This window comes from Wolffia australiana, chromosome 4 (assembly GCF_029677425.1).
Source record: "Wolffia australiana isolate 7733 chromosome 4, ASM2967742v1".
Classification (NCBI taxonomy): domain Eukaryota; kingdom Viridiplantae; phylum Streptophyta; class Magnoliopsida; order Alismatales; family Araceae; genus Wolffia; species Wolffia australiana.
In genome coordinates, this window is record NC_135838.1 from 12846366 (window position 1) to 12862389 (window position 16024).

The window sequence follows — 16024 nt, forward strand, 5'->3', positions numbered from 1 at the left end:
AAATCTAATTCAAGAGGAGATGATGTAAAAATTGACACACATAGGAGCTTAACATAGTTTGTTGAGTAGACTCACCTCAACTTTTATCATTTGAGAGGAATTATCATCTACTGGCAATGCGATCAACCTAATGAAGCCATTATGTGGATTTGAATGCTGATTAGATCAAGTAAACACCAAGATGTGTATTAAATATGCACTTAAAATTATTTAATATACATACAAATATATCCTGATGATTATCCATCTTCCTATAGACGATTAATCTGATAAAGTATCTCAGATTCACTCAAATAGAAATGAGATATTAATCATATTTAAAATGCCCACATTGACTTTAATGTGATCTTTTTGAACTGATGCTAATTTGTTCTTCTAATTTTTTATTCATGGCCTTTTGTGCATATCAATAGTGTGTAAATAAATTTAATAATGAAAATGTAAAAAAAAGTAAGGACTTTGTTACTACTGGGCTGAAGAAAGACTGGAGTGTCAATCATTAAGCAAATCTATATCTACAGTATGATGAAATTTACAGATTCAGATCTCTCCTTGTTGGTAGAATCTCATGGATCTACAGATTCATCAAAGTTCTTTTAAGACTTAATTTTTATGATGGACCTTGCTTTCTAATCCAAAACAGGCCTCATGTTATCCGGATGAATTAAACCATATATAACATTTTCTAAAAGTACTTATTATGATAACTTAAAATGAGATTTAAAATGAACTGATTTACTTATCTACTTAATAAAATGATATTTAAGAAAATCAATTATAGACGTAGATAAACCAACAAAATCAGATAGCATGCCATTTTACACGAGATTCCATTGCTCTTATAATTTCAGTCATATAAATGTTCTTTGAGTGACTTTGCGTCTTTTTTTGTGATTTTGCATTAGATTTTAGTTAGTTATATTTGATTAAAATTATATAACTTTCTCAATTAAATTTCCCCAATAAATTGATCAAAAGTCAGATTTTGAGTTGATCATCCCTCTGAACTATCTGTTGAATAACTTCATAAAAAATATGTTTGCTTAATAAAAAAAATATGTTCAGCTTTGTATGAGTTGAAAACCTTTCTAAGGGTTTAGAGTATCACTCTTGATATGATAAACATGTAACTTATGGAAGTATGTAGATGAAAACAAGCAATAACTATTACATAGAAGTGTATTCCTTTAAATGCACACATATAGGTGGTTGATGAGTGGTAACGTTTATATTATATAATATCTTCCTCAATTTGATCAGTTTGGACTACATCCCTTGATATGAGAAATCTAGACTCTTATGGAGAACACAAATTAAAAAAAAACTAAAAGAAAGAGGAGTGGATTACTTTCAGTGCAACAATACTGGTGTTTATCCAAGGCACTGAATCTCTTATATATTATTTATTGATGAGCTGCAAATGAATATTGGATTAAGAGAAGATCCTAGTTTAAAATTATGTGACTTAAGGACCATTTTCGAGAGCATACAATTAAAAAAAACAATAAAATAGTGGTATACTTCAATTTTTTTTCCAAACAACAAACTCAGACTAGGAGCAATTCAATTCTTACATATCAACATCAGAACCATAGTATTTTTCACGGCTGAAGATCCTAAAATTAGATGGCCAGTTATTTGTAAAACCCTTAAATCAGCTCTAACCCAATAATTAAGATTAACCCAATAATTAAGATTAATTGAAATGAGTGACATCACCACAGATAATTATCAGTTTTTAAGTATAAAATCATTTTTATGAGACATTAGAATGAAATACAAAATGAAATTGCTTTCCGACTCTCCCGGCAGTTGATGCTTCCACCGGACAGGACAGGTTGATTTCATCGATACGGCTGGTGGGTTTTTCCCTTCTTCCCGGCGGCGAAGTGGGTTTTCGAAATTGATGGTAGAAAGTCCTCGAAGATTTCGTCTTTCGAATCCCCAAGATGGTTGCTCGCGTGCATATTCCAGTGCAAAATTCTTCTGAAGAGGTAGAAGTAGCCCTCGACCAGCTTCCCCGGGACGCCTCTGACATCCTCGACATTCTCAAAGCCGAGCAAGCGCCGCTCGACATTTGGCTTATCATTGCGGTACGCGTAAAGCTCGACATTTGTTCTCTGCCAGTATTGTTGTTCTACTGCTAGGAGGGATTTTTGAGATAAAATTGTATTGATGATGTCTCAATAAGTAGATTTTCTAACCATTCATTCGTTCGTTCGTTCGTTTCAGAGTTGTTAATTTTCTTTTGCTTTGGTTTTGGTTATCGTAGTTTTGGTTCTTCATTTACTAGCTGATTGTCCCGTTTGCAGAGAGAGTATTTCAAACAAGGGAAGATCGATCAGTTCCGGCAGATTTTGGAGGAGGGTTCCAGCCCAGGTACTGTTAATTCCTCGTTTTGATTCTCTAATTTTCCTGATTTGGTGATGTTATTTATGCCCAGAAATCGATGAGTATTATGCTGATGTGAAATACGAGCGAATTGCGATTCTCAACGCGTTGGCTGCGTTTCATACGTATTTGGCAAAGTGTGAGAGGAGTAAGAAGGATGAGCATTTTCGAACAGCGACGCAGTATTACAACCGAGCGTCAAGGATTGACAAGGACGAGCCGTCTACTTATATTGGGAAAGGTGGAGAAGTTCCGGATCGTCCTTTTAATAGGAATTCTTACCAAGAAATGATCATCTTCAAAATGATTTTTTAAAAAGTGTCACCGGAGATTGCTCCTTTTCATCCAAATTTGCAAAGTGATATTTCAATATGCGTATTTAAAACTACCTCTTCGTATTTTCTTTTCCCCACTTTTTGTTCTCTTCTTATCGCGGATTCATCCTGTGTAAAATTCGGATGAGCAGATCACTGATTTTGTATACTTGATCAGGTCAGCTTTGCTTGGCCAAACGTGAATTCAGTCAGGCCGGTGAATACTTTAATATCGTGATGGAAGGAGACCCAAACAATGTTCCCGCTCTTGTTGGTCAGGTACCTCTTAATGACATCTTGATTAAGTTAATTTATGCTGATTATTAATTTCCGAATTCTCATACTTCTTTTGGTTCTTGATTCTTGATACAATCTCGTATCTCTTCATCTTCCTGTAGACCCATCGAAAACTTTCGTTGTATCCCATTATAACTGTAGCCAGTCTTCAGGACAAAATAAAAAGACGAGGTCATTTTGTTTTTTGTAGAACCTTTTTGAATTAAAAATGTTTTGCGGATGTCTTCATACATTTTAGGGTTTACTGCACTGAAAATATATTCTTTCTACCTTTGGACATTGTAGTTCTAGCTTCTGCAGGGAAAGGGAAAGTTTCTGTGAAAGAGATCTTCATATTCTGAAATTTTGATGAACCATGATAAAATTTAATCAGTGGAAAATTTTGCTCATTTCTTCTGTAAAACGTCGTTTGCTTTTTATGATGGAAGACGATACGTTAATGTGACTTTCTTTTGCTTCTTCTTCCAATTTTTTACCAAGGCCATTTGTGTCATTTCATGGTCATCCCCTTGGTTCATTTATCGAAATGAAAAAGCTGATACACAGACCACAGATTCCAACATTAGGAAAAAACTTGTGAACGTTGGCGTGTACTTTGGGGTCTATTAAAATTATAGAGATATTCTTGGTTTCATTGATAGTTCTGCATTAGATTCTTCCTCAGATCTCGCAGGATTTCATATAGTCATGCTTTATATTACAAGATCTGGACTAAGTTCGAAAGTCTGTGACACTGAATGATTCTTTTTGTTTATTTAAATTACATGTTAGACTCTTTGGACAGCATCTACTGGTGAATTAATATCAACAGTCTTGTTCTTGAATTTGAAACTGGCATCTGTGTATCTTGGATTCTTATTTGAAGAATTTGAATATCATTTTATGTATACCTTTTGTTGAGTCTCTATGATACTGTTATGATCCCTTCCAAATGGGATTTCTGTCTTTCGTCCTGAGGTTAGTACTCAATGTTTAGATGTTGGCCCCCGCTAGTGAGGGCCTGTCTAGCTGACCAGCTAGACGCGCACCAGAAATCACGGTCGGTCGATCATGTGCAGAAAGTAATGGCGATCAGCCCTTTTAGGCCAGGCGGACTGAGTACTCCGGTAACCCCACATTTGCGGGATCCTTCGAAGTCCTTTCGCCCACGCAAGGCCCTGTCTAGCTGACACCAAATTGCGTGTGCGAGAGCCTTTCTGGCAGACGCTGAGTTGCCCATTGGAGGGTCTGGACCGGTGGGCGTGGAGAGTTCCCCCCCCCCCCCCCCTTTGGAGCCGTTATCCTGACCGGGCATTGGTGGCATCACTGCTAGTCGGAGCTTGTTGGGTGCGGTCAGTCCGCACCATCCGAAGCCCACAACAAAACTAGCCCTCACAAATGCGCCGAACCCATATGCCGGAGGTGTTAGGCCAACGATCCCACCTGGGCTAGCCGCTAATGTTACTAATTGGGTCGACGGTGCCTGGTCGCAATGACTTCTCAGGGATTGTGTGTGTCCGGAGCGCCCCACAGTCGCTGTGTTGCTGCTGGCTGCCGTTGGATGTGGATCGGCTGTTAGCGGCGCTCGCTAACCTGCTGATGATGACCGACCCACTCCGTCTATGTCACTTCTTTGAAACAGACGTGACATTGAGCTCCGGGTCATGTACACATCATTTACAGATATGACCGCATGGCCTGCTTTTATCCCCCTACCCCCAAAAAGATACTAGCGCCTCAACGTCATATATGACTCTCTCGACTGAAGCCTTTCCTCCCTTGAACACCACTTCGTTTCGGTGCAACCATATCGCCAACAGTACTGCGAGAATTCTCCCCCACTCCATTCTGCTCCGGTATCCACCTGTCGTGACTGATGCCCAAAAATCGTCGTCTGTGGAGATATTCACCCCTGAAATCTGCTGTGAGGCCCATACTCCTTGAGCAAGGTGACATGTGAAGAAAAGGTGTGAGCAGTCTTCCTCGCCCCCAGCGCACAAGGGGCAGTGGACGGGCTCTGCTGGTGCCCACCTCCGCCGATAGACCTGTGTGACCATTTTCCGTCTCCTCAACAACCAACCGAAATTCTCACTTTAAGAGGAATCTTTCGTTTCAGCATTATGTGACATGCCTGACTGACTTCTGGGTCATCTCTCGCCACCCCTCGAATCTTCAAGTATGCATCCTTCACCGAGAAAGGTGGCCCCCACCATACCCATCCGTCTTGATAACCTGCTGATGAGCTGAGAGGTAGAAGGATCTCCTGCATTCCCAACAACTCCTCAAACTGGAGGTCTGATAATGTCTCCAAGAGGGTTGGGACCCAAGCCCCGTCCCAACATTCGCTGACTGTGGCAGTTGGGTTCCTTGTTAGAGCAAATAGTCTGGGAAACTTCAACTTCAAGGGACCTTGTTTTGACCAGTTATCATGCCAATTTAGCAAATAGGGTGGAAAACGGAGGCAGGAGAGTAAGGGCTGACTGGTGCAGAAGATGTTCCCTATGCAAGGGCCGAGTCAATATGGGAGATGTTCCCTATGAAAGCGCCAAGTCATTATGGGAGATGTTTCCTAGAGGCTGTAGGTGCTGAATCCGGGCCTGTAGCTGCCATTTCTCATCTGTACACTTCATGTATCAAGAATCCTTTGCTCTGATAGAGACACAGATTGAGGACTCTATCAGACAGCAACACTCAAAAATAGGGTAACACATAGCCATCTCGGTTATATGACTGTGATAGGACCCGGGGTGTTTGCAGGGCAATTGTTAGTTATTTGGCTTACAAGGGGCATGTCTCTCAATTTGCTTGGGGCATTTTGGTCATTTCCCATTCTTCTTCTATTTTAGTTTAAATTGGGCGGCTCTCCCTTTAGAAGAGCAGACAAGAAGTTATCAAAGTTTTATTGATTGCAAATCTCCTTCCCTGGCAAAGTTCATCCCTCTGTCCACCTTCAGCTGACATCCATCCCAGCATCCCTTCTCTCTGCCGATGATCTTTTCGGCACCCTCCCTCTCCCTCTTTGTTCCTGGCAGTTCCCATCCCCTCTCTATTTCCTGATTAAAACTCCTGGGTTCTTATCAGACTGCAGAGTTCTCAGTCTAGAACAGCCCAACAAGGGTTGAGACCTATTTAGATTAACACTTTCTTATTTTAAACGAGGATCCCATCAAAAGTATTGTATATTATGATATGACCCGGGTGGCATCTAAGGGCATTTTATTCATTTTGCCCACTACGAACATTTCTGTTGTGTTTCCCTTAAACAGATGCCGCCTTCCTTTGGAGTGGGCAGGCTAGAAATGAATTGAAGTTGTTCCCATTCCCTCTCCTCCTGGTGGTCTTCCCACCATCTTCATCTCCTTGTCTTCCTTGTTCTTCTTCTTCCTTGTTCCTCCATAAATGTTCTTCCCTGCAGGATCAACGACAGCACTCTCATCCTCTAGTCCTCCTGAAGATCTTACCTCTGGACGTCGTCTTCCCTCCTCTCTTTCTCTCTATGTCTTTGGATTAGTCCTCGTTACATCAACTCAACGTTCATTGTGATAGGATCCCAACCAGGATCCTATCACATGTTTTCTCAATTTCTTGGCTTCAAAAATTTAATGTTAGTCACAATATGCTGATGTGAAAAAAAAATGGCATTATTTTAATGTAATTCTTGGTCTGCATACTGGAATCTATGTAGTTTATAATAAATGTCAAGCTATTAACTTTCATGTGTGGAGTGTTAGCCGGCATAAATCTTTGTACGGAATGATTTGTTACTGCTTGCATTTGGTTCAATTGGAACTACTTTTCCTAGAGAACTACTGTCTGTGTTGTGGTTGATATTTCTTTGCTTATTTCCATCATTGCAGAAGCTTGTCTTTGTCTTTTTACATCTTCTGTGAATTGCGGAGTGGGAATCTAAACATGTTTTTTTCATTTTCTGAATTTTATTTTCGAAAGAATGATTTTATGAAAATTTTTGTTCCTTAATTTTCTCGTTTAATTGCATTCTTCAGGCATGTGTAGAATTCAATCGCGGTGAACTCAGTTATGGAGAAGAAAGCCGTGCACATTACCTTGAATCATTGAATTATTATAAGGTCCATCTCTTTCTATTTTTGTTGCATCCGATTCTGTATAATACACCATTCATCATTGATCTCATGATGGCTTTTTGTGCTTCATTGATTTTTAGAGGGCGTTGCAAGCTTATCCTCAGTGTCCCCCTGCCATACGGTTTGGTATTGGCCTTTGCCACTACAAGGTTGGGCAATTTGAAAAGGCTCGACAAGCCTTTCAACGGGTTTTGCAGGCATGGAAATTGTCTAATTACTAATTTTCTGTGACTTGTGCATAATATTTTCCCATTCATGATATCTTTGTTGTTTCTGTTTTAAAAATGTAGTTAGATCCAGAAAATGTCGATGCTCTCGTAGCGCTTGGAGTTATGGAACTGCATACAAGTGACGGTGAGTTGCCTAATCACCTTAAGGAGGACCTTTTGCAGAAGTATCTCTCTCCATGAGTAATTATTCTTGAATTTTAAATAAAATTCTCAATTATCGTTATTATTCAATTCATATGGGTTGATGAAGGCATTTTGACCGAATGCATGCGTTTGGTTTCAATTAAGTTAGTTTACCTCGTATTTGATTGAAGTAATGAAGTTATGTTCAACGTCATGCACTAATCAATTATTGTTAGTATCAAAGACATATATTTGGTTTCTGTTCTTTGTCATCTAATCGGCTCTGGCTACGTGCCAAATACTTACAGCTGGAGGCATTCGAAAAGGGATGGAGAAGATGATGATGGCTTTTGAGATTTATCCGTATTGTGGAATGGCCCTTAATTATTTGGCCAATCATTTCTTTTTCACCGGCCAACATTTTTTGGTTGAGCAGTTGACTGAGACTGCTCTTACAGTATGTAATCATCGTTTGATGAAGTCCCATTCATACTACAACTTAGCAAGGTCTTACCACAGCAAGGTCAAGCAGACTAGCCCAAGCTCTGTTGCCATTTTCCATGTTTACTTGCTCCTGTAACTTAGAGATATTTTTCTTTTGCAGGGTGACTTTGAAAAGGCCGGACGTTACTACATGGCATCGGTCAAGGAAATAGAGAAGCCTCAAGAATTCGTCCTACCCTTCTACGGTATAATTATTTTGGCTCTCGTTAATGATGGCCGCAATATCATGTCATTCATGAATCTTTTCCCTCTGTTTATGGGTTGGTGATTAGATCAGATTGGTTTGGTTCTCATAAAATTTTCCATCGGTCAGCTCAACTGGTCAGATCGATCATAACAGCCTGATCACAATCAATCGATTAATCCAATTTGATCAAGTGATCGATCAATGGTAGACTGTTCAGTTTATCCAATGAGTGAAATTAGCACTTCAGTCCTATCTGGCTGCCTCATGGTAGCCCCCATCAACAATGCTGGGAGAGAGAGAGGGAGAGAGAGAGGGGGGGAGAGAGGGGGGGGGAGGGAGGGAGGGAGGGAGGGAGGGAGGGAGAGAGAGAGAGAGGAGAGAGAGAGGGAGGAGGATGCCACAATTGAGGCGGCCTGGTGGCACTCATTCTTCTTCCATTTATTAATTTTATTTTGCCAATCATGTTCGACCAAACAGAACGTTCATAATTCGCTGGTCAATGATAGATCCAAATTTTAGATTGATCATTACCGCCATATTGTGGTCTGATAAAAAAAATTGATTCATCTCACACCACTTGTTCGTGTCTTTTCTATCAATCTCCGACCCTAACTTGGTTAGCTCGTCACTAGGTTTGCATGGTAGTGAGAAAGGAATGTCTGTGTTTTCTCCTAACCAAAATATATCAAGGATGCTGTATAACTTAATCAGGGATGCTGTTATTTCTCTAAATTAGGTTGTACTGCGTTTTGATTTGAAGTACTGCAATTGGTTCGTGGCAAAGTAATTAAATGTTTCTTTCGCTGCAAAATAGGGCTTGGCCAGGTGCAATTGAAACTGGGGGACCTGAAAAGTGCACTGTCGAGTTTCGAAAAGGTCTTAGAAGTTCACCCTGAAAACTGCGAATGCCTGAAGGCAAGTTTGAAACCCTTAGTTAGACTCAGTTGTGCTGTTGCTGGATAGCTAAGTCTCTTGCTTTTCGTAGGTTTTTTTATCTAATTTTATTTGTTATGTTTTCTGTTTAAGGCTGTTGGACACATTTATGTCCAGCTTGGTCAGCATGAGAAAGCATTGGAGACTCTTCGAAAGGCTACAAGAATTGATCCAAAAGATGCTCAGGTTAATCCGTCCCAGACATCTCATTTTTATCTTAATTTCTTAATGAAAATAAGGTTTTGTGGCGCTCAGTAACTTACTGTGACGACCACAGCCCCCTTCAGGGGTATTTGGGTTTTTTCAACTTATTGTAATTGCCCTTAAATACCTGTAGCTCTCCTTTATGGAGGGCAGTCGAGGACTCCGCGAGTTCTGGCTGGGAGATCCTCCTTGAGGGGGCACAAGCCCTCACTTGGGCCTGCTGTCATTGGCACTCTCTCTCGCTCTCTTCTTCTTTCTATCTCGTGTTCCCTCTCTGATAAGGACTGTATTCAGGTTCCTACCACATACCTTTATGTTTTCAACGTCTAAAAATAAGTGAATTATTCATTAGTTTTCCTCTGCCTTCCATAGGATTCAAAATTTTGTGTTTCAAATTTGGGTTTTTTTTTTCTTTTCAAATTTGGGTTTAGGGTTGTGGCTTCAGGATGGAGGATATGGATTTTGGGTTTCTGGTGTTGAGGATACTGGGTTTACGCTTTAGGGATTAGGATTTAGGGATTAAGGTAGTTAAATTATTTTATGTTTGTAAAAATGTAATTAATGTTGTTTGAGGGCATTCAAAAAGGTTAGAGCCTTATCTAGGGCGTTAATTTATCTGCCGTGTAATCCAGGCCTTTCTGGAGGTTGGAGAATTGTTAATGTCGTCAGATCCAGGAGCTTCGCTTGATTCCCTTAAAACCGTAAGCATTTTTCTCAACTTTCTTCCGTTGCACTTTGGCAGTATTCAAATACGTCTGTAAATTCTTTGATCATTTCTTAAATGGATTTATTAAAAATAAAATCAGCTGCGATTGTTTTGCAGTCTATTCTGTCTTCCTTTATGCTATGAAATGTTCCTGATTTGGGCATCTTATAAGATGTTCCTGGTTTGGTCAGGCTCTGAATCTTCTTAAAAGAAGGCGTGAAGGAGTACCAGTAGAATTGCTGAACAACATCGGGGTTCTTTATTTTGAAAGAGGAGACTTCGAGGTTTGTGATAGAAAACTCATTTCATGTGCATGTATTTTCTCTGTCGTTACTAATTACAAAAAAACTCATCCTTTCTCTCTCATATTATGGGAAACCCATATTCTCAGATCGCCCAAATCTTATCCTTTTCTGCCCTGATCCTCTAAATCTCATCTTTTTTTCTTCCTGAACCATACCTTCATCTTTTTTCTTTCGGACTCTGTCAAAATCTCGTCTTCCAAGGTCGTCACTTTTTTTCCTCTCTGATCATCCAAATCTCTCTTTTTCATTCCGAATCCTCCATATCCCACCCGTTGTCTTTTCAGATCGTCAAAATCTTGTCTTTTTTTCTTCCTTAATCATCAAAATCTCATCTTTTCCTTTCTGGGTCATCAAAAACCCATCCTTCATCTTTTCAAATGTGCAAAATCTCATTGTTTTCTTCCCCGATTGTCCGAATTTCATCCTTTTCTTTCCCAAATCCTCAAAATCTCATCTGTAGCCTTTTCAGGTCCTCAAATTCATTTTTTTTCTTCCTTTTTTTTTCTTTCTGGGTCATCTCTTCTTTTCCAAGATGCTCAATATCTCATAAAAATGGCATTTATTATTATTGTAGGTCTCATTAAACCCATTATCTTATCTCTTTCCTCGATAGTTGGCAGAGCAAACATTTAAAGAGGCACTGGGCGAAGGTGCCTGGCAAGTTGTCATAAGTTGGGAAACAGGGAGCTCGAGCGCAGACATAGGTGCTTCCATTCTACAGTACAGAGAGATGAAACCATTTCAGCAACTTGAGAAGGATGGGGTTTCTCTTGATCTTCCATGGGAAAAAGTAACAGCTTTATTCAATTACGCAAGATTACTCGAAGAACAACACCACGCTGAAAAAGCAAGTATCCTGTACAGATTTATTTTGTTTAAGGTATTGTTCACATTTTTTTATTTACTTCTGATCTCTTTCTTACGTTGAATAATATTACCCTCCAACTATGTTACTTTTTCCTGTGACGTGTATTCCTTTTTGTGTAATTTCCTTATGCTCAAATTTCAGTATCCGAAGTATTCAGATGCCTATCTGAGGCTTGTAGCCTTATCGAAAGCGCGAAATGATATTCAGCTGAGCTTCGATTTGGTAATTTATGGTTTGTTATAAGAACTTCTTGGTTCCAGTTCCATATTCCTATAGATTGGTGGAGTTGACCATTAATTTTGTTGTTACGATGGCAGATAGCGGAAGCTCTAAAGGTAAATGATAAGTGCCCAAATGCTCTTTCCATGCTCGGGAATTTGGAGCTGAAGAGTGACGACTGGGTCAAAGCAAAAGATACATTTCGCGCGGCCAAGGATGCCACAGAGGGAAAAGATTCCTACGCTACTATTTTATTGGTTTGCCATAACTTCACCACCACCTGAATTTCCAATTTATTAGTTTTTTCATAAATAGAATGGCTGACATTGTCTTTTTATTGGAACTGCCAGGGCAACTGGAACTACTTTGCTGCTCTACGCTCTGAAAAGCGAGGCCCAAAGCTGGAGGCCACTCATCTTGAAAAAGCCAAGGAACTCTTCAACAGAGTACGTTAGTTTTAAAATTGGGAAAAACTCTTATCTCTGAATTCCGCCTCTTAATTATTTATATTATAATTTTATTTTATTTTTTGTCGCACAGGTTTTAGTTTCCCGTCCTGGAAACTTGTACGCTGCCAATGGCGCTGGAATCATCTTGGCCGAGAAAGGCCATTTTGATGTTTCAAAAGACATTTTTACCCAGGTCTTGATGGGTCATATGTAGTTATTTTATTTCCTGGGGTTAATTTTTAAATATCCATGCTCATGGCGATAGTCTTTGGACTGATCCAGGTCCAAGAAGCAGCATCTGGAAGCATTCTCGTGCAAATGCCAGACGTATGGATTAATCTAGCTCATGTCTACTTTGCACAGGGCCATTTTGCACTGGCAGTAAAAATGGCAAGTCTATCTCTTTCTCTCTATCTCTATCCCCGAGGTCTTCACTTAAATTTTAATGATGCTAACTTTTAGTTGATTACTTATTACAGTATCAAAATTGCTTGAGAAGATATTATCACAACACGGACACCCAAGTTCTTCTTTACCTTGCCCGGACCCACTACGAAGCCGAGCAATGGCAGGACTGCAAGAAAACACTTCTCAGAGCCATCCACCTGGCACCTTCCAATTACACCCTCCGCTTTGATGCAGGCGTCGCCATGCAAAAGTTCTCTGCTTCCACCCTTCAAAAGTCAAAGAGATCGGCAGATGAGGTTAGTTGAATATCCTAATGAGCTCCCACAGGTGAAACTAGGGGTCTGGAATCGATCAAATTTTCCATACAACTGATCTATTCAGGGTCAATCAGTTTATTGAATATTTTGAGTTTGATGGATCTGATTTTTTGTTAGACCGGTCTTAGTTATCTGACCACGATCGGGGATCAAATCTTTCAATCAGACCCAACCCAGTTGCTGATCCATGCTAGAACCAGGACGAATCATCTCTCAGTAAAGTCAGAAGTTCTCAAAGTTTGATGATCAATAGTTCTTTAGTGAAAAAAATGTTTTTCTCTTTATGAGCAAGTCCAAATTGATTCTTCAAAAAATAAAAAGTTTGATGATGAACACTCATTTATTGAAAAAAGGCCCCTTTTTTTACTTCATTTTAAAAAGTTTTCTGGTCATTGTTTTTTCCTAAATACATGGTGTTGGGTGTTCTGGCAGATCCGAACTACGGTGGCGGAGCTGAAAAATGCAGTGCGCGTGTTCAGCCATCTCTCATCTGCAAGCAGCTACCACTCTCATGGGTTCGACGAGAAGAAGATCGAAACACACGTGGAGTACTGTAAGCACCTCCTCGATGCCGCCAAAGTGCATTGCGAGGTAGCCGAACGTGAGGAGCAACAGACCCGCCAGCGGCTGGAAGCAGCCCGCCAAGCCACCCTTGCTGAGGAAGCTCGAAGAAAAGCCGAGGAGCAGAAGAAGTTCCAGGCAAGTCAATGCATTCCCCTCCGCGGTCAGCATTGACTCGGCTCGGTTGACTCAACCTGCTGACATTTTTCTACAGATGGAACGGCGGAAGCAGGAGGATGAACTGAAGCGGGTAATGGAACAAGAGCAGCATTTTGAGCGCATTAAGGTCCTTTCCTGCTCCTCATAGCTTTTCATCTCTTTCAAGATCTCTTTATATAATCTCTATAACTCTGAAAATATCTGAAACTCTCTCTTATTTTGTTCAGGAGCAATGGAAGAGCTCTGGAGGGGGGTCGGTGGGGAAGAGGAGGGAGAGGGCCGCAGGGTTGGAGGATGAGGAGGGTGGCGGCAACGGGGAACGAAAGAGGAGGAAAGGAGGGAAGAGGAAGAAGGAGAAGAAACAGAAGAAGCAGCGCTACGAGGACGAAGATGAAGAAGAAGAGCAGGAGCCAGATGAAGCCTCTCGTCCCCGCCCCAAGACCAGACGTCCAAAAGAAGCTGCCCCTGCCCAGGACGATCCTCTTGTTGCTGCGGGTCTCGAAGACTCCGACGTCGAAGAGGAAGATCATCCAGTACGCTTCATCTAACTCAAAGTCAACCCCTTGCAAGTCAATACCGTTGACTAACTGAGTTTGGACTCCAGGCGGAGGCCACGACAGTGAGCCGCCGGCGCCGAGCCTGGTCCGAGTCAGACGACGAGTCCCCCGCCGCAGAGGACAGCGATGCGGATGGGGAGGAAGATTGAGCCGATGATCTTGATATGCGGATGGGGAGGAAGATTGAGCTGTCTGACTTTATTATTTTTAATTATTTAAAGTGGTTGCTTTGTTTGACTGCAGTCTCCAACCAGCTGCAACCTCTAATCTTATGATGGGCCTTCAAGGACATGGCAGCCCGTAACCCCACGGCCCGGTCAACCATGCCATTCTCAGCATAGATGCTGGACAGCAAGGAGGGGAACCCAGTCCCATCCGGCTCAAACGCCGCCAACCGCCGGGCCGTTGACTCACCCCTATTGACTTCTCCATAGATTCTGCAGCCACTGAGGAGAGCCCCGAGGGCGCTCTTCCCCGGTGCCATCGCCGCCCATCGTGCCGCCTCCGCCAGCCTCCCGGCTCTAGCCAACAAGTCAACCATTGCCCCGTGGGCCTCCTTGGTCAACACAAGCCCATGGACCTCGGTCAGCTCCTTGACCAGGCCCAGCCCCTCCTCCACCAGCCCCCCATGGCCGCAAGCCGAGATCACCGCCACCAAGGTAACCTCATCAGGCCTTATTCCCGGCTCGGCCGCCATCCGCCGGAACAATCGGACGGCCTCAGCGGCGCTGCCATGGCGGCCATGACCGTTGATGATGGCAGTCCACGAGATCCTGTTCCTCTCCGGCATCATATCAAAGACCGTGGCGGCACTGGACAGCTCCCCACACTTGCAGTACATGTCTAGGAGGCTGTTCCCCACCAGAATTTCCCTGGAAAGGCCCATTCTAATGGCGAAGCAGTGGGCTTCCTTCCCGGCCCGCAGAAGCTGCCCGGCCGCTGCACAGAGGGGGAGGACGACAGCAAGCGTCACGGCATTGGGTTGCACCGCCGCCGCCCCCATGGCCCTGACCGCGCCCCATGCATCACGCACTCGTCCGCCGCCTGCATACCCGGCAATTATGGTGTTCCATAGAGGGATCCCCTTCTTCCCCAGCGCCCGGAACTCGAGCTCGAAGACCGCCGCGGCCCGGCCCAACGACCCCGACTTGCAGTACATGTCGATGAGAGCAGACGACACGAAGACGTCCGGCACCCGTCCTCGCCGTCGGATCACAAAGGCATGGAGCTGCTCCCCGGCAGCTAAGTCCTGGACCCGGGCGCAAGCAGAGAGTGCCGTCGCCAGCGTGAACTCGTTCGGTGCGACGGCCCCAGTGCAGACCATCTCCCTGAAGAGGGCCAGCGCCAGGGAGGGGCGGCCCTGCCGGAGAAAGCTGCCCATCAGAGAAGACCAGGCGACGACGCACGGGTGAGGCATTTCGTCGAACACTTGGCGGGCGAGGGGGAGGTCGGCGGAGGAGCCGTAGGCGTGGACCAGCGCGCTGCCCACGAAGGGGTCGTGGAGGCCGAGCTTGGCGGCGCGGGCGTGGAGCAGGGCGACGAGCCGGCGGTCGAGGAGAGCGGTGGCGGCGGCGATGGCGGCGGACAGGGACTGGGGGGTGGTATCGAGGGGGGCCATGGCGCGGAAGACGAGCAGGGCTCGAGCCGGGCGGCAGTTCTGGGCGTTGCCGGCGACGGCGGCGGCCCAGGAGACGGGGGTTCGGCTCGGCATTTCGTCGAACAGGGAGTGGGCGGCGGTGCAGTGGGCGGCGCGGAAGAGGGCGGAGATGGCGGCGTTCCAGGAGCGGGGGGGCGGTGGGGAAGGGAGGTCGTGGAAGAGGTGGAGGGCGGTGGAAGGGGGGGCGCGGCGGGCGCAGTAGGCGGCGAGGAGGGCGGCGGAGAGGGGGGTGTGGGCGGAGAGGAGGCCGCGCTTGGAGGCGGCGGCGTGGAGGGCCTGGGCGTGAAGGAGGGTGTCGCAGCGGCGGAGGAGGTCGCGCAGGGAGGAGGAGGCCATTGGACGCGCAAGCTGCCCATCTGGGTCGCCCGCGCTGCCCAACAGCTTCGTGTAGAGCGAGAGCAAGTCCAGAGAGCGAGTGAGAGGGAGGTGAGAGTGAGAGAGAACAGAGAGAGGTGAGAGAGAGAGAGAACAGAGAGAGGTGAGAGAGAGAGAAGAGAGAGACAGGTGTGAGAGAGTAGAGAGAGACAGGTGAGAGAGAGACAGGTGAGAGAGG

At 43.9% G+C, this 16024-nt stretch overlaps 2 protein-coding genes across 2 annotated transcripts; one reads left to right on the plus strand and one right to left on the minus strand.

The window, feature by feature from the left end:
* The first annotated feature begins 1792 nt into the window (after positions 1 to 1792).
* ELF8 (binding protein) lies at positions 1793 to 14051 on the plus strand. The gene is made up of 24 exons (XM_078573827.1): positions 1793 to 2093; positions 2313 to 2379; positions 2444 to 2632; positions 2884 to 2984; positions 6986 to 7069; positions 7165 to 7281; positions 7375 to 7438; positions 7746 to 7960; positions 8042 to 8126; positions 8943 to 9043; positions 9155 to 9247; positions 9898 to 9966; positions 10163 to 10255; positions 10890 to 11156; positions 11286 to 11366; positions 11462 to 11620; positions 11714 to 11809; positions 11904 to 12005; positions 12095 to 12202; positions 12292 to 12516; positions 12970 to 13236; positions 13313 to 13384; positions 13485 to 13790; positions 13862 to 14051. The coding sequence occupies exons 1-24, from the start codon at positions 1950 to 1952 to the stop codon at positions 13961 to 13963; spliced, it is 3207 nt and encodes a 1068-aa protein (XP_078429953.1). The 5' UTR covers positions 1793 to 1949; the 3' UTR covers positions 13964 to 14051.
* Positions 14026 to 15807, minus strand: LOC144702513 (putative pentatricopeptide repeat-containing protein At3g13770, mitochondrial). Its single transcript, XM_078574565.1, has one exon. The coding sequence runs from the start codon at positions 15805 to 15807 to the stop codon at positions 14026 to 14028; it is 1782 nt and encodes a 593-aa protein (XP_078430691.1).
* Between the last annotated feature and the right edge of the window lie 217 nt (positions 15808 to 16024).

Excerpts from the sequence above, each read along its gene's own strand:
- ELF8 (XM_078573827.1), top strand. The coding sequence starts at position 1,950 with ATGGTTGCTCGCGTGCATATTCCAGTGCAAAATTCTTCTGAAGAGGTA. Across the intron at positions 7,961-8,041 it reads CAAGGTCTTACCACAGCAAG|GGTGACTTTGAAAAGGCCGG; the intron begins GTCAAGCAGACT and ends TTTCTTTTGCAG. Across the intron at positions 13,237-13,312 it reads AGGAGCAGAAGAAGTTCCAG|ATGGAACGGCGGAAGCAGGA; the intron begins GCAAGTCAATGC and ends ATTTTTCTACAG.
- LOC144702513 (XM_078574565.1), bottom strand. The coding sequence starts at position 15,807 with ATGGCCTCCTCCTCCCTGCGCGACCTCCTCCGCCGCTGCGACACCCTC.